Source organism: Bufo gargarizans, chromosome 5 (assembly GCF_014858855.1).
Source record: "Bufo gargarizans isolate SCDJY-AF-19 chromosome 5, ASM1485885v1, whole genome shotgun sequence".
Classification (NCBI taxonomy): Eukaryota; Metazoa; Chordata; class Amphibia; order Anura; family Bufonidae; genus Bufo; species Bufo gargarizans.
Window position 1 is genome coordinate 395,603,440 of NC_058084.1, and position 22,408 is coordinate 395,625,847.

A 22,408-nucleotide genomic window follows, 5' to 3' on the forward strand; every position below is an offset into this window, starting at 1 on the left:
GCAATGTGAGTAAGATCTGAGCTTTTGGACTTTTGGGAATCAATCGAGAAACAGTGGGGGGTGATGACAGTAGTTGACAGAGTACAGATCAATGTCATCTGTAAGGTGGAAAGTAAAATAAAAAATACGAATATTCGTAAATAGAATTTTACGAAGTTCTACGTATTCGCGAATATGGTGCTATACTATATGAATGCACAGGCCTTTGCCTCTCTGTTCTGGGGACAAGTGTAGATTTTCGCATTTGCGTTAATAAAATCGCCTCACGAAGATTCGCAGCTCAATTCAATCACTAATGTAATGCAAAGCCCTGTGCCTCTGTTCTGGGACAAGTGTAGATATTCGCATGTGCGCTAATAAAATCGCCTTACGAAGATTCGCAACTCAATTCACTAATGTATGAATGCAAAGCCCTTTGCCTCTGTTCTGGGACGTGCCGATATTCGCATGTGCGCTAATAAAATCGCCTTACGAAGATTCGCGCCTCAATCACTTTCTAGGCAATGTGAGTAAGATCTGAGCTGTTGGACCTTTGGGAAACAATCAATTATATGTGTACTGTAATTTTGTGGAAAAAAAAACAAAAAAAAAAAACGAATATTCGTTTTTACGAATATATAGCACTATATTTGAAATATTCGCGAAATCGCGAAGTTGCGATATTCGCGAAAAAAATTTGCTTTTCGAATATTCGCGCTCAACACTATTGGCAATGCAATTTCTGTATATTCGCAATCGCAAAATAGGCGTGTCCTACTACAGCAACTGGTTTCCACCGACCTGAAGTTGGATGTGCAATGAGCAGGATACAAGTATACCCTGACGCCAAATTTTGCAATGACTGGGTCAGGTGTAGATGATAGTCTATAATTTGTTTGTGATGCCAATTGCAGTGTGCACAGGGTACTATCACAGGGCCCTCCTAAGGTGTTATACAGCATGTCCCAGGTTAGGAATGGCCTATAATGTCTCTATAGGTGGTGATAATTGTGTCAACGGTGTCTTCTACCTGGGTATGGCTGGACTCCTGGCTCACTTGCAATAAATTGAGTGTAATGATAGTAGGAGTAATAGAGGAATTTTGCAGCAGAAATTGATGTCCAGACCTTTAGGTGAAGTTCAACATTTTCTTTACTGAGGATAACTTGAATCCAAACAGAATACAGCTTTGGTCCAAGCAGGTTTTGGCAATGGTTGGCAGGAATTAATCTTCTAAACTATAAATCTGGAACTTGCTTAGTAGCTCTGAAACTGTGGCAGAATTTTATCTTCTCTGCACTTTTCTTTATCTTCTGCTTTGTGGGGAATGACTAGCAGAGGAGGAATATGGCTTCTCGTAGGTCTCTAGACTTGACTCTCAGATAGGCTCTCAGGGAATGCTTTCGTCCTGGAACTCTGGAGGTTGTCTGCTTTCTTGTCATCCAGCTGAGGCTGCAGGGCTCATACTGGGAATATGATCAATGCCTCAGCCGAGACATGATCCTGGCTTTCTTCCCTATGCAGGGGGACTCCTGAATTCTATCACACAGCCTTCCCCAACAGGGGTGGCTGGCACACTGACTCTAACTTCCTTCTCCACCCAAGGTGCAGGAAGTTAGATTACAAGTAAATTTACATTTAACGTAGTTCTACATGCACAGTTGTGAAGACATAATGTAAATTATATCTGATGACAGTGTAAAGGCTCTTAGGAGATAGTAGAGGGGTAGAGACATGTAGTAACACAACTCTGGGGTGTTACAGATGCGATCAGAAAAGATGGTTGGCCGCAATTTTCACAACGTTGAGGAAGAACTCCTGATCACTATAAGTAATTTGACATTAAAGCAGTGTATTTGATTACATTTAACATGCATGTCAGAACAATCACTTTAAATGCAGATGTGAAAATCCCTGATGATGCAACATTTTTTCGCAGTACACACAACAGTTTCCTCGCCTCCCGTACCAATAGACCTGCCTGGATCTGCAAGAAAGATGTGGAGTCCCTGCCTCCTCATCATCCGTATGATTTCACGATTGACCTTCTGCCTGGTGCCACTCCTCCTTGTGGTCGAATTTACCCCCTCTCACTTCCCTAGACTCAAACGATGTCCGAGTACATTAATTTTTAGTGGGGTTTTTTCCGCAAATCTACTTCACCAGTCACTGCTGGGTTCTTCTTTGTGCAAAAGAAAGATGGTTCTTTACGGCCCTGTATCAACTATTCTGGTTTGAATAAGGTCACAATCAAGAACCAATACTCTCTACCGCTAATCTCGGAACTCTTCGACACGATCCAGGGAGCTATGGTCTTCACTAAATTTGACCTGCGCGGCACATATAATCTTATCCACTTTTGAAAGGGCGATGAGTGGAAGACTGCTTTTAACACTCGTGACGAGTATCTTGTCATGCTCTTATGTCTGTGCATTGCTCCGGCGGCATTCCATGAGTTGGTTAACGACATCTTCCAGGATCTGCTTTATGTCTGCGTAATAGTGTATCTGGACGATATACTGATCTATTCCCCAGATTTAACCACTCACTGGAAGCATGTACGTTTAGTATTACAGTGGTTGAGAGAAAAGTATCTTTACACCAAACTCGAGAAATGCCTTTTTGAAAAATCTACTGTACCGTTTCTCGGATACATCATCTCGGATGTCGGGTTGCAGATGGATCCTCAAATGTTAAAGGCAGTAATGGACTGGCCCCGCCCACAGAGTCTGCAGGCTATACAGTGCTTCCTGGGATTCGCTAATTTCCATTGGCAATTCATCTCAAATTGTTCATCCCTTACATCTCCAATCTCCGCTCTTACTAGGAAAGAGGTGAATGACAAGGACTGGACTACAGAGGCAGAGGCCGCCTTTATCAAATTAAAGAAGTCCTTTGCTTCCGCACTGGTTCTGCCAACCCCGATGTCTCCCGCCAATTCTTTCTAGAAGTGGATGCCTCCTCCATTGAGGCCAGTGCTGTTCTTCCACAGAGAGTTTCCAAGGGCAAGATGTTTACCTGTGGGTTCTCCTCCAAACTCTTCTCACTGGCTGAGAGGAATTACTGTATAGGTGACAGAGAATTTCTAGCCATAAAACTTGCCTTGGCGGAGTGGCGTTATCTGTTGGAGGAGGCTCAGCATCCGGTGTTAATATTCATGGATCACAAGAACCTCACATATCTGCAGACAGCCCAGCCTCTGAACCCTCGCCAAGCCAGATGGGCTCTCTTCTTCACTCATATTAATTTTGAGTTGCACTTTCGCCCGGCTGAGAAAAACATCAATGCGGATGCTCTGTCTAGGTCATTTGACTTCGCAGACCAGCAAAAGGAGCCCCAATTCATTGTAGATTATGCTCACTTGATCACAGTGGCTCCTGTCCTGGTAAGAGACACTCCTCCTGGGAGAACATTTGTGCCAACTGCCAAAAGAAAACGTATCCTAAAATGAGGCCACAAATCCAAACTGGCTGGTCCCCAGGTACGGTATTTGCAAGACTATAGAACTGTTGTCTCGCTACTACTGGTGGCCCATATTGTCCAAGAATGTGCGTCATTATGTCTCTGCCTGATGCGCTGTGCGCAAAATAAAATATCCAGGAACAAACCGCCTGGTCTGTTGTTACCGCTACCTGTTCCTGATGCTCCATGGCAACACATTGCCATGGACTTTATTACAGATCTGCCTTCTTCAGCCGTATGTACCGTGATTTGGTTGGTCATAGAACGATTCTCCAAGAAAGTGCACTTTGTTCCTTTGACTGGATTTCCCTTGGCTGTGGAACTTGCTAAACTGTTCGTGAGACATATATTTTGTCCGCATGATTTACCTGGGCATATTGTTTCTGATCGCGGAGTCCAGTTTACCTCCAAGTACTGGAGAGCTCTTTGCCGAATGCTAGAAGTTGACCTGGACTTCTACTCCGGTCACCCCCAAACTAACAGGCAAGTAGAGCAGGTCAATCAGATATTGGAGAATTACCTTCGGCATTTTGTTTCGGCTCAACGCGACAACTGGGTAGAGTTCTCCTACAATAACCATACTAGTGAGTCTACAGGGTCATCCCCTTTCTTTGTCGTTTTTAGACAGCATCCTCGTACTCCTCGCCCTGTTCCTATGTCTTCTGGGCTACCAGCGGCGGATTCATTTTAGGGATTTCTTGAAGATCTGGCAGGATACCAAGATTTTCCTCAATAAAGTAGTGACCCGCATGAAGACGAATGCAGACAGGGAAAGAAGAAAACTGCCTCAGTTCTCGACAGGAGATAAGGTATGGCTCTCCAGGAGCCTCGCCTCCAGAAACAACCATTTGAGGGTTCCTAGTTTCAAGTTTGCCCCTAAGACCCTTCGTAGTTTTGAATAAGATCAATGAAGTGACCTATACTTTACGGCTACCTCTCTCTTTTGGTGTCCCCAATGCCTTCCACGTATCCTTGCTCAAACAGGTAGTCTTTAACCGTTTCTCCACAGCTCCGTCTACAGAAACTCCGGTGTCTGAAGACTTGGAAGAGACTTTCGAGATCAAGGATATCTTGGACTTCAGGAAACATGGGGAGAAAACCTACTACCTCGTGGATAGGAAGGGCTTCGGTCCGAAAGAGAGGTCTTGGGAGCCGGAGGAGAATATTCATGCTCCGGACCTGTTAAAAAGGTTCTTAAGAATTGGGGGTGTAAGGAAGGGGGGTACTGTAACAGCAGGTGCTGTATGCCGCTGTTTCCCCATTGATCACCACGGTCCCGGGCGTCACCCTCAGTGGTGACCTGTGGCTTGTACTTCCATTTCTGTAGGTGTGATTGCCTTTGAGGATTTCGCTATACAGCTTCCACTCAGCCCTGAACACAGCATGAGTTTGGCTGGTTTCATGTTACACTGCTCTAAAGGCAGAGCGCCTCACTCCCTGGGCTGTGTAGGTTAGGTCAGGTGGCCTCACTGACCAACTTTGGCTCTCCTCCAGGTATTTAAGTGGCTCAGCCCCATTCCCTGATGCTTCAGTGTTAAGGTCCTTGAGTTTGCTGGTTCCTGATACTCTCATGTGCTCCTGATCTATACTTCGTCCCTGGACTCTGCTTATCATCTGATCCCTGCCTGCTTGCTTTGTCTCTCCTGTTGTCGACCCGGATTGACTGACCTGTACCTGTGCTGCCTGCCCTGACCTTTTGCCTGTCTAACTACGCCTCGCCCTTATACTCCGGTCCTGCACTGTTGCTCCTGGTAATGACTCTGCATGCCTGACTAAGATTGAACTTCCAGTACCTACTCAGGAACCTCCTGGTCTGCCTGGACCAGCTGCCACAGGCTTGGAGATTGCTCTGGAGTAGCCCCTGGCAACTACCCTAACAGCTCAAGTCTATCCTCACCATCTGAGGCTCTAGTGAAAACCAGGTAGTTGCTTAGACATGCCCCTCCAGAGTATAGCCAATTAGTGTCACAGTGGGTTCACACCCACTGATCCATGACAGCGGACAGCACTCCGTGTGCTGTCTGCATCCTTACCTCCATTCTGCAGCCCCGCAAAAAAATTAAAATACAACATATCCTATTATTGTCCATATCATGGACAAGGATAGGACTGGTCTATTGAGTACCAGACCTTCCGTTCTGCAAAATGCGTGTTTTGCAGATCCGTGATTTGTGGGCCGCAAAATACGGTGTAGCCGCATGCATGAGGCCTAACTCTGAATGTTGGAGCACTAGAATGTGACGTATACTGTGATATGACACCTGCCTTTAACACTGAGGTGTTAGTCGCTAAAATGACGGATTAACTCTGAATGTCAGTGCAGTGCACATTGATGCACACAGCAATACACTCTCCCTGCACTCTCCCCAATTTATCCAATATTGTCCAATTAACACTTTGCTGCAACACTGTCTCTCTATGCTCAGCTCACAGGAAAGTGGTGGAGACCATGCAGGATAAGGCTTATATAGGGCTGTGACATCATAGGCGATGGCTACCTGCAGATTGACTGGATGCATAGCCTTATGGATCATATCATGTTCCTGGACTTCTTACTTTCACTTTGTAACACATTCAGCAGCTCAACACTAGTTACTACCTACCAAAGTAGTACAAAGAAAGACAAGTAGTGAACAAGCAGCAGAGCCATGGGCAAGGGCCAAGCCAGTAATTTAGCGCCCTTGCCGGTAATTACTGTTACTAATTAGCACTTCCATTGTGGAATGCTCATTAATACAGCCTTTAATTACCACTAGAGATGAGCAAATTTGATTCGACCGGTTCGCCGAATAAAAAATAATAATTTGGTTCGATCTGAATTTTTTGCGGTGAATCGTGTTAAAAATTGCTATTTTCTGGCTGCAGAGAGCCTTTATAGTAATGTAGAACACTGTGCCTTGCAGTAACATGCATAGGGAGTCTGCTGTGGTAGTGAAATAATACTGTGAGTCAGTATTTCATGCAGATAAAAGGCGTCACTCTTAGGCCCCTTTCACACGAGCGAGTTTTCCGCGCGGGTGCTATGCGTGACGTGAACGCATAGCACCCGCACTGAATCCTGACCCATTCATTGCAATGGGTCTGTGTACATGAGCGTTGTTTTTCACGCATCAGTTCTGCGTTGCGTGAAAATCGCAGCATGTTCTATATTCTGCGTTTTTCACGCAGCTCTGGCTCCATAGAAGAGAATGGGGCTGCGTGAAAAACGCATTGCATCCGCAAGCAAGTGCGGGTGCGATGTGTTTTACACTGATGGTTGCTAAGAGATGTTGTTTGTAAACCTTCAGTTAATATCACGCGCGTGAAAAACGCATCAAAACGCATTGCACCTGCGCGGAAAAAACTGAACAACTGAACGCAATCACCGACAAAACTGACTGAACGTGCTTGCAAAATAGTGCGAGTTTCACTGAACACATCCGGACCTAATCCTTCACGCTTGTGTGAAAGGGGCCTTAGAATCACTGCACACTTCACTTTTTTGTGTAGTCACGGGGCCAAAACTGACCTAATTACTCAAGTATGAACTCAGCCTTACAGGTCGATGTTAGTGCCTAGAAGAAGTGCACTCCTTTTACACCGTCATCAGCTTATTCCACATAGTTTTTTTTACAGAACCTGTTCTATTAAACGCTTTGCAAGTAGAGAGGGTGTCAGCTGTAAGTCTGTGTTGACATCACTGATGATATTGCCCTTCCTCTGATCCGTCAGAACAATAACCCAAAAAAACCTGATCCTGTCTGTTGAGCATTCACTCAGTCAGCATTTGGTCAGTAATCCATTAGTATTGCTAATGCCAAAAAAACAGGAGTGGATCCAAAACAGAGATGATCAAGTCATCCATTCAAGAACAGCTTGGTTCCTTGGTCAAGACATCACCACTAGCTGACACTGATAGCTCAGGCCTCTCGCAGTGACCCCTGCTGCCACTGCCCCTTACTCTGCTGCGCCCTGTGCCTGCACAATAAACTTTTAGGCCACTGCCACTCCCCTGTGCAGGGTGTGGCACTTCTCTGTCTGACATACTGTTACATCAAATAAATAAATAAATGAAAAGAAATTAAAACACCCCAAATAAGTCTGCACATTTCTCACTTCACCACACAACGGCTAATATGCAATTTTTTTCCCCCACTGATACACACAAAAAAGGGCTTTAGAATATATGACTACACCGATGAACGGCAAATAGGCCCTTATTTTTTTTCCACTTATACAAGCCACAAAAGGCTTTAGAACATATAACTGCACCGCTGAATGGCAAATATATTTTTCTTTTGCCAAAAGTACATGACAGAAAGGGCTTTAGAACATATTTGGATCGAATTCCACTTCGTCAAGTTCGATTCACTCATCTCTAATTAACCCCCCCCCCCCCCACACACACACACACACTTGTGTTAAGGAAAAAAAAAAATCTCCTCCATTTAATCGTGCCCCTGTAAACGCTTGTTGCTCACTGGATGTGCAGGACAGGACCTGCAAGTCGTCATCATGCTGGAGCACAGGTCCTGTCCTGAGCTTCAAGTGAGCAGCGAGTGTTCACAGCGGTGCCATCTAATGGATGAGGTGAGTTTTTTTCTTCTTTGCACAGAGATGAGAAGGGGGCATTATTCATTTTGGGGTTCACTAATGGGGCATTAGTAATTCGGGGGGGGGGCACTAATGGAGCATTACTATTATTGGGAGGCACTAATGGGGTCATAACAATTACTAAGTGGCTCTAATGGGGGCACTATTAATTCCGTGGGGGCACTAATGGGGGCATTATTATTACTGGGGGCACTAATAAGGAGATTACTATTTCTGGGGGCTCTAATCAGGGCACTATTAATTCTGGGGGGCGATATTGGGGGCATTATTCATTCTGGGCCACACTAATGGGGGCATTATTCTTACTGGGGGCAATAATGTGATATTACTTTTACTGGGGGCTCTACTGGGGGCACTATTCATTTTGGGGGCACTAATGGGGGAATTTTTTATTCTGGTGGGCACTTATTGGGGTATTAATATTATTTGGGTTCATTAAAGGGGGCATTATTAATTCTGGGGCACTAATGGGGATATTACTATTACTGAGGGCACTAGTTAGGGCACTATTAATTCTGGTGTGCTCAAATGTGGAATTGTTAATTCTGGTAGGCACTTATGGGGGTATTAATAATTCTGAGGGGCACTAATTGGGACATTATTAACTCTGGGTAGCAATAATGGAGGCATTATTAATTCTGGGAGGCACTAATTGAGGCATTACTATTACTTGGGGCAAAAATGGGGGCATTATTAATTCTGGGGGGTGCTAATGGCATTAATATTACTAGGGGGAACTAATGGGGGCATTATTAATTCTAGGGGACACTAATGGAGGCATTAATATTTAGTGATGGACGAACATTTTTATGCGTCTTAAAGATGAACTCTAAATAATATGTCCTGCTGGAGCCTAGAAATTTTTTATTTCCTATCGGTTTGATGTATACAAATGTGCAGCATTCCACGTTTTTGTATCCGGCAGAGTGCATTAAAAAAATGCATACGTTAACATAAATTTATTTTTTACCATGGAACTATATGGTGAACGGACACCACTGTACGGCATAAGTCTGAGGCATCTGTTAACGCATATATTTTTGGTATGCATTAAATGAATAGTCAAAACAGGATGTGAACCCAGCCCTAGTGTCAGAATAAGCACCTGTATACAGGGGAGAGGGAAGGCCGCCATGTACTGACAGAGTGCTACCTTTTCCTGGTGGTCAGGGATGAGGACTGTGTTTCCCAAGGATCATTTTCTACTGGGAAATACAGGGCACAGCATAATAAAGTAGAATCTATATAATATAAAGATATTAGCCCTACCCCAAATAATAATACAATTAGGTGGTCATTTTTATAGAAATGTGTCTATGTTAGGTGTATTTCTGACACAGATAGTGGCACAAAGGTTCTTAGCACCACAATATGCATATTGTTCCCGCCTATGCCAGGTCTAAAACAGGATGGCGTGGGCAGGGAAATGTATACAGTTATGGCCATCCAATTATTGGATACCACCGCCATACATTGACCGAATAACACCTCTGTACAGTGACCGGATAACACTGCCATACCGTGACCAGATAAAAGGGTATGAGGGCACAGTACAGGGAATGACTAGGGGCACTGCACAGGGTGTGGTGAGAGAGCACAATGCAGTGTATAAGGGGGCACAGTACGGGGTGAGTGACCCAGTGAAATTAGAAGGTCCTTATGGTAAATGCGGTTCATACGCCACCATAATGAGAGGCAGAGGAGTGAGACAGGGGTGAGACAGGGGTGTGATTATGTGGCTAGAGATAAAAAATTTAACTGTCTGCTAGTACAGGCCCCAAAAATTAGGTAATAGTATTCACCTGACCGCAAAGAACTTTGGATTATGTGGCTGGAGGTACATTAGGCGGTCACAGGATAAATATGCAACTGTCAGCCAGTACAGGCCCAAAAATTAGGCATTCACCTGACATAAAAGGCCTTTAATGCCGCTGTATATATATAAGGCAAGGAACATTCTTTGTTCTTTGTGGTGGCGAATATGTGTGGGCTGGCATGAGGAAAATCAATTACACATGGTCATCACAGGTGTTGAATTCCTCCGAAATGCATGCCTCATTCATTTTTAAAAAATGTGAGGTAGTCCACACTGTCGTGAGCTAGGCGAATGCACTTATAGGTCACAATCCCCCCGGCTGCACTGAATGTCCTTTCAGACAGGATACTCGACGAGGGGCAAGCCAAGAGATCCATGTCAAATTGTGCCAGCTTTGGCCACAGGTCAAGCCTATACACCAAGTAGTCAAGGGATTCCTCGCATCTCAGAGCGTCCCCATCGGTCGTTAACCCGATGTAGTCAGACTCCTGGCTGTCTATGGATTCCCTGAGGCTTGATCTGGAGGGTGGCTGTCGATGGGTTGGCTCTCATATCCGAAGTGACCAATACATCTTCAAACCGCCCTCTTTTTGCAGGCGCGGTATGATTGGTACCCGCACCTGTTTCGCTGAGGGTGGAAATTCCTCTGCCAGTGCCCGCAATAGCAGAATGCAGCATCTCTCGCAGCAAGGCTTGGAAATGCTGCATTATGACAGCCCTCTGTGATGCTGGTAACATGTCCGCCATCTTGTGGCTCCTCGATGGCTTGATCAATGACATGACGCAATGCACGCTCCAGAAAGAAGGCGCAAGGTACGATGTCAGTGATTGCGCCCCAGCTGAGACTGAACAGTTTGGTGATCTCATCAAATTGCCCCAGAAGTCTGCTTGCTTCATGCATGAGCAGCTACTGTCGCGGTCAAAAGAAACCAAGCTCCCCAGAACCTGTCCTTCGGCAGAGTTCGTACAGGTAGTCGTTAACGGCATGATTCTGCTGAAGCAGTCTATCAAACATATACTGTACAAGGTGGAGTTCCAGCACTTTGGGCAGTCACAAATCAGACGTCTGAAGGGCAAGTGGTGTTTCCGTTGAACGTTAGCAAGGTGAGGCATGGCCGTGTAGGATCTTCTAAAATGGCCAGAGATTTTCCTGGCCTACCGCAAGACGTCCTGGACCCCGGGATATTTGGAAACAAATTGCTGCATGACTAAGTTCAGGACAGGTGCCATGCATGGCACGTGTGTCATCTTGCCCTGTTTCAGCGCGCTCAGCAGATTGGCACTGTTGTCGCACACCACTTTAACATCTGTCAAATTGAGCAGGGTTAGCCACTGATCGGCCTGTGACGGCAGAGCGCAAAGCAGTGCAGGACCGGTGTGGCTCTTGGCTTCCAGGCACTACAGCCGCAGCACAGCATGGCAACGTCTCACCTGGTATGTAGAATAGGTTCTGGGGAGCTTGGCGGGTGCAGGGGAAGAGGCGGTAGCAGTGGAAAAGGAGGATTCCTCTGACTCGAGTGGAGGGGCTATGGTGGTGGTGGTGTCTTTGGGGGTGCACACAGCAGAGAGTGAGGAGTGTGCAGATACAGAGGACAAGAAGGGTGCAGAAGCGGAAGGCTGAGTGAGCCACTCAACCAACTCTGGTGCGCCCTTTGAAGTTATTGCACGCGCCTTCTCCAACTTCCCACTTAAGCTCCGGCCTCGTGCACCTGCCCGACCCCTACCTTCCCTGTGGAACGGTCTGACTCTTCCTCTGCCTGTCATTTTATAAATGACCCTCTGCCTAAGTACGTTGAGAACTGTATTTGTAGAAGAAGGTATATTGCAGCCCTCAATCACAATTTGGTAGAAAAAGGTATATAGTGTAGGAAGGAACAAGGGGCCGTCATTGATGGTTGGTATGTGTCACCGAGGTTTCTGGCCCCGGTGAGGTAAGAGCAGGTTTTTCTCAAGTGTCATTATTGCAGATTGCAGTCTGACACTTCAGCTGTTTAGTATGGCTGTAAAGCTGATCTGGGATGGTTTTTACCGGGAGTAGTCAAAAGTCCTGGGTGGGTGGCTACTCCCCACGTTCCAGGCTGGATCTTGGCAGGCTAATAAAGCAGTCAGCACTATCAGGCGGTGTGGATCTACCTCCACCTGACAGTAAAGCTGACAGTATTTTGTGGAAGAAGGTATATGACAACCCTCAATTAGTATTTTGCGGAAACTGGTATATAGTAGCGTTGAGCACGAATATTCGATTAGCGATTTTTTAATCTTAAATATCAGCATTTCGCAAATTCGCGAATATTTTGAATATAGTACTATATATTCGCTAATTTGAATATTTTTTTTATTTTTTTTAAGTTTTTTTTAGTTTTTCCCACTTCCCAAAAGCAAATCTTTTTACATGTCTGGGGGACTCCGTACTCCTTACCCGCTCCAGTCAGTGCCATTAGCGCGTCTGCCGAGTGCCGACTTCCTGTGCGCATGGAGTGGCCCCATCACCATGGGAACGCCTCCATGCTAGAATGTACTGTTGGATGTGAGAATCACACATAAGATCAACTATATTGAAATAGTCTAAATGAGTACAGAATGGTTTTTTAGGCGTCATAGATGTGAATTCTCACATTGGCCCACAGACATAAAGCGGCCCGGGTAATGGAACATGACTTGTGGCTTTTGTGGGTCACAAATGAGGCTATAGTTGAGCTTATTAAATAAACTCCTCCTGAGGAAGCGATCACACACGGAAGGCGCATCGAGGAGCGCCACCACCTGGTTTCTATCCCCTGTTTTATTGGTATGTTTCCATTTATGCTACATGAATAATATAGCAAGTAAACTTGTTAGTCATTTTGCTATGCTTGTTATGCACTGGTCACTTTCTGGCATATTTACCATTGTATTTGCACTTTATATCTATATGACCATCGTTACCCTTCATGGGACATGTAATTTACATCTGTTGAGGTCATTTTTGTATTGCTAACTGTTACAGTCCTGGGGTTATTAGCAAGGTGGTGTGCTACTGTGTTTTGTCCCCGCTTGTTCACAAGTATGTATTGTGAATTACATTTTTAATATTGATATTAATAAACTTTACATTTTATTATCTATAGATTGTGTGTTTTTGCACTCCTTTCTGTTGTGATTTATAGTTTAGCTTATGTCAACATTCTTCTTTCAAATATGCATGTTAATCGAATCACATAAAAGCTTTAAGCATTTATCATACAAATGGTTGACTTGGTAGAATTGTTGTTTAAAATATAGCGTTATAATTAGTAATTTAGGAATATAGCACTATATTCTACCTATACCAAGAGAACCCTATGGGATAGCACTTATGCAATTATATTAAAGTGCATACTTAATGGAAACATTTGTAAAATGACATACATAAAATATATTACATATGGAAAATAAATTCTAATGATTCTTTAATATTCTTCATTATGTAAGTTACGCAAAAAAAAGTTTAATGAAATATGCGCGTGAATAGATTCGGATAAGTCCTTTAAGTAAGTAACTACCTTATGTTAGCAGGCCTGGCGGATTGGTAGAATTTTTGAATATGGAGAATATACTGCTATATTCGTAATTTTAGAATATAGCGCTATTTTTGACATATTCTATAATTCTAGCAAGCCAACCAATAGGAAAGTTGGCTATACCCCGCTCTAAGTTGGATTCGCAATGTGAGAATATTACTTTGCCTATTTTTTGCAATAAATAGAATACAGAGTCATTATATTTATTGCAAAAAATAGGCAAAGTGATAATCTCGCATTGCGAATCCAACTTAGAGCTGTTTACAGGCAACTTTCCTATTGGCTTCTTGCTTGATTTAACTAATATAGAGAATATAGCGTTATAGTCTTATTCGTCATATTCGTTATTAACGAATATGACAAATACGAATGAAGCGCTATATTCTCTATATTTGTTAATTCTAGCAAGCCAATAGGAAAGTTGGATTTGCAATACGAGAATATTACTTTGCCTACTTTTTGCAATAAATAGAATACTAAGTCATTATTATATTTATTGCAAAAAATAGGCAAATTAATATTCTCGCAATGCGATTCCAACTTAGAGCTGTCCATAGGCAACTTTCCTATTGGCTTGCTAGAATATAGAATATAGAGAATATAGCGCTATATTAGTTATCTTCGTTAATTCTAGATAGCCAATCAATAGGAAAGTTGCCTTATACAGTTAAACTTGCAATATGCGATTAATTAAATTGCATATTATTCGCGATAAATAGAATAATGACAAATATTCAATTTAGACAAATATAAGACGAATATTCAATCGAATATTCGCAAAATATAGCAAAATCGTATATGGCACCTCCCGCTCATCACTAGTATATAGCACCCCCCAATCAGTATTTGGTGAAAACAGGAATATAGTACCCCTCAATCAGGATTTTGTGGAAGAAGGTATATGGAACCCCTCAATCAGTATTTGGCGGAAACAGGTATATAGCACCCTTCAATCAGTATTTTGTGGAAGCAGGTGTATCGCAGCCCTCAATCAATATTGCACCCCTTAATCAGTATTTTGTGGAAGAAGATATATAGCAATAGCACCCCTCAATCAGTATTTTGTAAAAGAAAGCACTCCGTAATCAGCATTTGGCGGAAACTGGTATATAGCTCCCCTCAATCAGTATTTGCCGGAAACAGGTATATGTCACCCCTCAATCAGTATTTCGTGGAAGAAGGTATATAGCAATAGCACCCCTCAATCAGTATTTTGTAAAAGAAAGTATATGGCACTCCTCAATCAGTATTTGGCAGAAACAGGTATATGGCACCCCTCAATCAGTATTTTGTGGAAGCAGGTGTATCACAGCCCTCAATCAGTATTTGGTGGAAGAAGGTATATAGCAATAGCACCCCTCAATCAGTATTTGGCAGAAACAGGTATATAGAACCCCTCAATCAGTATTTGACGGAAACTGGTATATAGCACACCTCAATCAGTATTTTGTGGAACCAGGTGTATCGCAGCCCTCAATCAGTATTTGGTGGAAGAAGGTGTATATAGCAATAGCACCCCTCAATCAGTATTTTGTAAAAGAAAGTATATGGCACTTCTCAATCAGTATTTGACAGAAACAGGTATATGGCACCCCTCAATCAGTGTTTTGTGGAAGCAGGTGTATCACAGCCCTCAATCAGTATTTGGTGGAAGAAGGTATATAGCAATAGCACCCCTCAATCAGTATTTGGCAGAAACAGGTATATGGCACCCCTCAATCAGTATTTGACAGAAACTGGTATATGGCACACCTTATCCAGTATTTTGTGGAACCAGGTATATTGCAGCCCTCAATCAGTATTTGGTGGAAGAAGATGTATATAGCAATAGTACCCCTCAATCAGTATTTTGTAAAATAAAGTATATGGCCCCCCTCAATCAGTATTTGGCGGAAACAGGTGTATGGCCCTCCTCAATCAGTATTTTGTGGAAACAGGTATATAGCACCCCTCAATCAGTATTTTGTGGAAGCAGGTGTATCTCAGCCCTCAATCAGCATTTGGAGGAAACAGGTATAGCACCCCTTAATCATGATTTTGTGGAATAAGTTATATGGCACCCCTCAATCGGTATTTTGTGAAAGAAGATATATAACAACCCTCAATTAGTATTTGGTGGAAACAGGTATATAGCACCCCTCAAATCATTATTTGGTGGAAACAGGTATTTGTGTCACCGCCAGATCTCTGAGAAGCTCTGACAGACGTTCTTCAGTACCTCTTGCTTGAGGTTCTTTTGTTTTTGTTTTGTTTTGTCATCTGGTTTCCCTCTCTCAGCTGTCATCTAGTTTCACTGATTTAATCCCTTTATATCCCCTCCCATACTGCATCACTCTGTGGTTTATACAACTTCCTGGATTGTGCTCACTGCTAGATTCTGCAGCTGCTCGTTTATCAGATAAGTCTGTTACTTTATTTATGTTTTCCTGTTGGCTTGATCCTAGGTGACCCTGACTCCCTCCGTATTATGTGTAGGGAGCCAGTGGTCATGTCCCCTCACTATTGTAGGGTTTTCAGGTGTCACACAGTCTAGGTATGAGGGCATGCAATTATCTATCATAAAGATCTTTGCATGGGCTGAGCAGTCAGGGAGAGCTCTAGGGATTTTATAGGGCTCACTCTTATGTTCCTTAGTTTGGGATCAAGTCAGTCGGATCTTTATTTGTCTCTTCTAGTTTTCTGCAACACCATCCGTGACAATATGTCACCCCTCAATCAGTATTTTGTGATAGCAGGTGTATTGCAGGCCTCAATCAGTATTTGGTGGAAGAAGGTACGTATGTATAGCAAAAGCACCCTTCAATAAGTATTTAGTGGAAGAGAGTATATGGCACCCCTCAATCAGTATTTGGCAGAAACAGGTATATAGCACCCCCTTAATTAGGATTTGGCGGAAACAGGTATATAGCACCCCTCAATCAGTATTTTCTGGAAGCAGGTCTATCGCAGCTCTCGATCAGTATTTGGTGGAAGAAGGTATATAGCAATAGCACCCCTCAATCAGTATTTTGTGGAAGAAGGTATAGGCATCCCTCAATCAGTATTTGGTGGAAACAGGTATATAGCACCCCTCAATCAGGATTTTGTTGAAGAAGGAATATGGCACCCTTCAAGCACCCTGTGTTAAGCCACGCTTCTACAACCACACCTCCTTTGGGGTGTGGCTTAACTTGGCCGTTATTTTTTGTTGGGAAAGGTAGCAACCCTATGGATGCCAAAGGTTCTTTCCGGCAAATGGGGTGAAAAGTCTAGTCTGTCTGGTCTGATTGTACAGAAGAACTACTGTAGCATAATTTTTTGAGAAAGCTAATACTGACAGTGTGAGAACACACAGTGCATCATAGCTTGCCCTGCGTATGGGGCTGCATTACTGGATAGTAGACAATATTTGGCAAGTAGGTTTAGCTGCTTCTGAAAGTCAGGACAATGGATATGACTAAAGATGAGCGAATTTCAGGATAAATTTGATTCATCTCAAAGCTGAATTTCCTTGTACTTCATATTAGAGAATCGATTTAACCTAAAATAGTGTAAAAAAAATCATACATACCGCCTCCTTTTTACTCGCAACAGGACGCCAGCCTCCATCTTGATTAAAGATCTTGGTTTAAATCTCGTGCCTGGTGATGATGTCACCACACCGGCTGGATTGAAGACGTCATTTCGCAAAGCGCAAGATTTCACTCCAGATCTTTAAGCAAGATGGCTGCCGTCGCGAGCAAATGGAGGCAGTAAGTTTGATATTTTTTTTTTAATGTTAATTTCACACTCAGGTGAAGTGATCATGTATGATCGCGGCACCTGAGGAGTACGATTGGGGGGGGGGGGGGGCTATCGCAGCTCCCTGTCATTGCACCCGCTACTTACAAAAAAATGTGCTTCGTGGCAAAGTAATTCGTCACAAAGCATTTTTTTTTTTTTCAATTGGTTAATCAGCCGAATCAAACTTTTCATAAATTTGCTCATCTCTAGTTATGACTTTTATTCAGGGCAGCCTTACCAGTTGTCTAATGCTTAAAGGGGTTGTCCGGGTTCAGCACTGAACAAGGACTCAGTTGTGTGACATGGAACACCGCACTGCACAAGTTTCCAGTGGGAAATGTTAAAAGCTGTACAAGAAATGAATAGCAGTAAAGGGTACTCAGATTTGAACATGTTAAGTTTTATTTATTAATAGTAACAATTTATGTAATAATAATATACGGTATGTTGATGCAGTGAATGATTACCAGCGTAGTTTTTTTTTTGTGTATTTCTATGTCTATGCTTTAAATTGCCTGTTCATTGCTTGTATTTTGTATAACTTTTGTATAACTTTTTTGCTAACATTTTTCTCTGTGATTTTTAGATATCAACAGAAGTTGTTGAAAATATCCGAACAGTGGTGTCATTGACCAGAGAGGACGTCTTTTATCAAAAATATAATGCCATCTTATCAGAACCACACAGGTACGCCATCTTATAAAGGCCTTTCTGCTTTTCCTCTATATGCAGAACTGACGTGAAATTTCTCTGCTGGTCAAGGGATTTAAAAATATATATTTTTAATGATACAATAATGTCATACTTACCAACATTTGAATACACATATTCAGAGCCATTAAATGGGTTCTATCACCATTTTAATATAATTCAGCATGAAAAGCTAGTTTGTAATTTACTTTCTGTTACTAAAATGTTCCAGTTCTTACATTATTGTGTTTTCCTATAATGGCATCTGATGGTGTTTAATCTATGTAATAATGTGTACATCCAACTACTGAGGTGGTTGCACATGCTTGGTTTGATCCTTCATTTGCCGCCAGCCATATCTATATCTGTTGGAAGCTGTGACAGTTAGGCTACATGCACACGAACAGTGTTTGTTTCCGTGTCCGTTCAGTTGTTTTTGCGGATAGGATGCGGACCCATTCATTGCAATAGGTCCGCAAAAAGCGCACACACCGTGTGCTGTCCACATCAGTATGTCCGTTCCGTTGCCCCGCAAAAAAAATTGTGCATGTCCTATTTTTTTCTAGTTTGTGGACAAGGATAGGCATTATTACAATGGATCCGCAAAAAAAACGGATCTGCAAAAAAAACGGATCCCATACGGTACATCATCCTTTTTTTTGCGGATCCGCAATTTGCGGACCGCAAAACACATACGGTCGTGTGCATGTAGCCTTACAGAGACAGTTGCTGAAAGGACGCACCCCGTGAGAAAGGACAATGCCCCCCCCCCCCCCCCCAATCCCGAGCTTTTAGCCTGAAGTGAATCTAGCAAAGTCATTGAAGCAATTAATGGGGAGCTCTTTGGAGGTACAGGGCTGGTTCTAGCTTTATTGAAAAAAGACCGACATGCTATATGATGTCTGATTTTCATATTTTTACATTAATCATGGGATAAACCCATTAAGCATCTCTTTTGGAACCCAACATCTCCCAATTTTGGGAGAATTTGCATAAACTTTCTTTGAGGTCCAGTGTGGGGAATTGTCCCAACAAAATCAGTACTGTTAGGATACACATGGCTATTATTAGGATCCATGTTTTTTAAAAAGATTATATATCACTGCATTTTTGTAGTGGCAGTTTAAGACAGTTTCCTAACATGTTTTGGTCAATTGGTATTGTTTTACAAATGGCAGCATTCTCTGGATATGCATTTTTATTTTTTTTCCTGTACACATCTCTATGTGCATTTCCCTATACACATCTCAAACTAGAGATAAGGACTATAGATTAAAGGGCATCTGTCAGCAGATTTGTACCTATGACACTGGCTGACCTGTTACATGTGCGCTTGGCAGCTGAAGGCATCTGTGTTCCTCCCATGTTCTTGTGTCCCCTGCATTGCTGAGAAAAATTAGGTTTTAATTTATGCAAATGAGTCTCTAGGAGCAATGGGGGTGTTGCTGTTACTCCAAGAGGTTCAGCTCTCTCTGAAACTGCCGCACCCTCTCCACTTTGATTGACAGGGATCACGTTTATAATGCCTGGCCCTGTTAACCAAAGAGGAGAGGGTGAGGCAGTTGCAAGAGAAAGCGGACCCTGCGCCTCTTCATAACTTTGGCGGAACCACCAGCTAAATGTCTTAATAAATATGCCCCTTGTTTTTTTCTTGCTGCATCCCCCCACTGCTTACTATTGGTTTTATGTTTTTAAATGTCCTATGTGTATTTCTATGTGCTGTGTGTATTTCTGGGCTTTTAATATATTTTTCTGTTCAATAAATATATAGTTATTTCTTGCAGTTGAGCACAGTAGTGTTTATGATTGGCTTTTTTGGTTGACATATTTACGAGTACCCTGTAATGTGGTTTAATACATGAGTGTCTATATTATATAGGTATATATAGGTATTTTAGTAATGTACCATAGGTTTGTTGTACCGAAGAAAGTCAACATTTTTTTTTTTTGTCAAGAAAGTAAGGGTCTGATCTCCAAATTTAAAGAATGTGAAAACATTAACTGAAATATTCAACCTATGTTTCTTTTAATTGTGAGTGAATTGTGAGTGTGCTACCACTTTGAATGTTGAGGTGACATCGGCAGAATGGCTGGTCAGCCAATGCTTAGAGTTCATCTTGACCACTTAGCTGTCAAGTCAATCCAGAGGTCTGTCCAATCAGCCAGTTTGGAGGCTCAATCTGTAGATCAATCATGGGGAAGGTCAGTGTAGCCAATCTGAGAGTTTAGCTCTCTGTCTGAATCTGCTCTGCTGTTTAGCCAGTGCCAGTTATTGTCCCTTCATTCTGGTGTGCTTTATTGTTAGTTTGACTTCTGATTGTCAACCTGATTTATCTCAGTACTCTCCTGGATTAAACCCTACTGTTCTCACCTAGACTTTTACACTGGACTGTCAGACTTCTCATCTGCCAGCTGTTCTGATACTTATAATTCTTCCTAGTTAGAACACCCAGCTCTGACCCTTAATCTTTTTTTTTGCATTTCGCCCTGGCTGTCATGTTTGACATTGGACCCTGGTTGTCTGTTTTCTCTAACAGTCCTTACACCATTTACTCTGCAGATGAAACCTGGGTATTTGCAGGAATTACGTTCTATTATCCTGGTGGAGGCAATATCTGTGGTCTATTATACTTTGCTAACCACATTAGTATTTCCCTATAGTACCATTACAGAACTGTACATTTACCAGAAAGTTCCGTTATGCATTCCGTCATGGAATATACCACAACCCGAACACTGCCTCGAACTTCAAAATATGAAGTTTGTTTATTCCTAATAGCTATCATCCAGCCATTTCTTAATTATTACCACTATGTCATAGTCCTCCTCACTAGGGTTGAGCGAACCTGAACTGTAAAATTCAGGTTCATACTGAACTTTAGGATTTTTGAACCCTGGACCCGAACCCGAACTTTTCAGTAAAAGTTTGGGTTTCGGTGTTCGGTGAGTTAATGGCACCTTTTGAAAGGATGCAGAGTAGCCAATCAACAAGCGTTTAACTCTGTGTCCTTAAGCCATCACAGCCATGCCTACTAATGGCATGGCTGTGATTGGCCAGTGCAGCATGTGACCAAGCCTCTATATAAGCTGGAGTTGCATGTCACTCTGCTGTTACTAGTGTAGGGAGAGGATAGAAAATAATCTTTAATCAGGAGTGCTTGTTAACTCAGCGATCTACATAGATTTAGTTTTGTGGATGCCGTGCACAATCTTTTTACCCTGCCCTTAGCCCAGTGACACAGAAAAATAACTTTTATCCGTCTGTTAGGTGGACGGCAGAGGCCATTTTATGCAAGTTCAGTGCACCAGCACAGCATATGTACTTTTGTGACATTCAAATCCAAGCTTGAAATACTGCAATAATAATCTGGGTTTAAAAAAAACACCAATTGTTGGCAATATCCTACATCTGGTGCATTTGTCAGTGTGAAATAGAAGCTTGCAATACTTCAATAGTTTTCTGGGTTTAAAAAAAATCACCCATTTTTTTTGCAAGACCCTACATCTGGTGCCTTTGAAGCATTTGTCAGTGTGAAATCCAATCTTGAAATATTGCAATAATTTTCTGGGTTTAAAAAACACCCATTTTTGGCAATACCCTACATCTGGGGCATATGCTGCATTTTCTGGTGTGAAATACAAGCTTGAAATATTGCAATAATAATCTGGGTTTAAAAACACAAATTTTTGGCAACATCCTAAATCTGGTGCCCTTGCAGCATTTGTCAGTGTAAAAAACAAGCTTGAAATACTGCAATAATTTTCTGGGTTTAAAAAAACACCCATTTTTGGGAATCCCCGACATCAGGGGCCTATGATTCATCTGTCAGTGTGAGATACACGCATTAGATACTGGTGAATTATTCTGTTATAAAAAAAACACCCATTTTGGGCAAAATACTTAATTTTGCAGCCTATGCTGCATTTGTTAGTGTGACATACAAGCTTGAAATACTGCAATAATATTCTGGGTTTAATAAAACACCCATTTTTGGGAATCCCCGACATCAGGGGCCTATGATTTATCTGTCAGTGTGAGATACATGTGTTAGATACTAGTATTCTATTCTGTTATAAAAAAAACAAAAACACCCATTTTGGGCAAAATACTTAATTTTGCAGCCTATGCTGCATTTGTTAGTGTGACAAATAAACTAGAACTAATGCAATAATTATCTGGGTTTAAAAAAACACCCATTTTTGGCAAATCTGGTGCCTTTGCAGCATTTGTCAATGTGAAAAACGAGCTTGAAATACTTCAATAATTTTATGGGTTTAAAAAAACTAAATTTTTGGACAAAAAACTAAATTTGCAGCATTTTGTGCATCTGTCAGTGTGATATACAAGATTGAAATACTGCAATAATATTCTGGGTTTAAAAAAAATTCATTTTTGGCAAAAAACTAAATTTGCAGCCTTTGCTGCATCTGTCAGTGTGAGATACACACATTAGATACTGCTGTTCTATTCTGTTAGCAAAAAACATCCATTTTGGGCAAAATACTTAATTTTGCAGCCTTTGCTGCATCTGTCAGTTGAGATACACACATTAAATACTGTTGTTCT

General features: G+C 42.2%; 1 protein-coding gene across 1 annotated transcript in view; it reads left to right on the top strand.

Annotated features, from left to right (window-relative positions):
* The window catches only part of LOC122939473 (ATP-dependent translocase ABCB1-like), a 578,859-nt gene that overhangs the window by 420,706 nt on the left and 135,745 nt on the right, over positions 1-22,408 (top strand). The window contains exon 20 of the mRNA XM_044295545.1: positions 17,738-17,838. Within this exon, the coding sequence (XP_044151480.1) occupies positions 17,738-17,838 (101 nt within the window). The remainder of the gene's footprint in view (positions 1-17,737; positions 17,839-22,408) is intronic.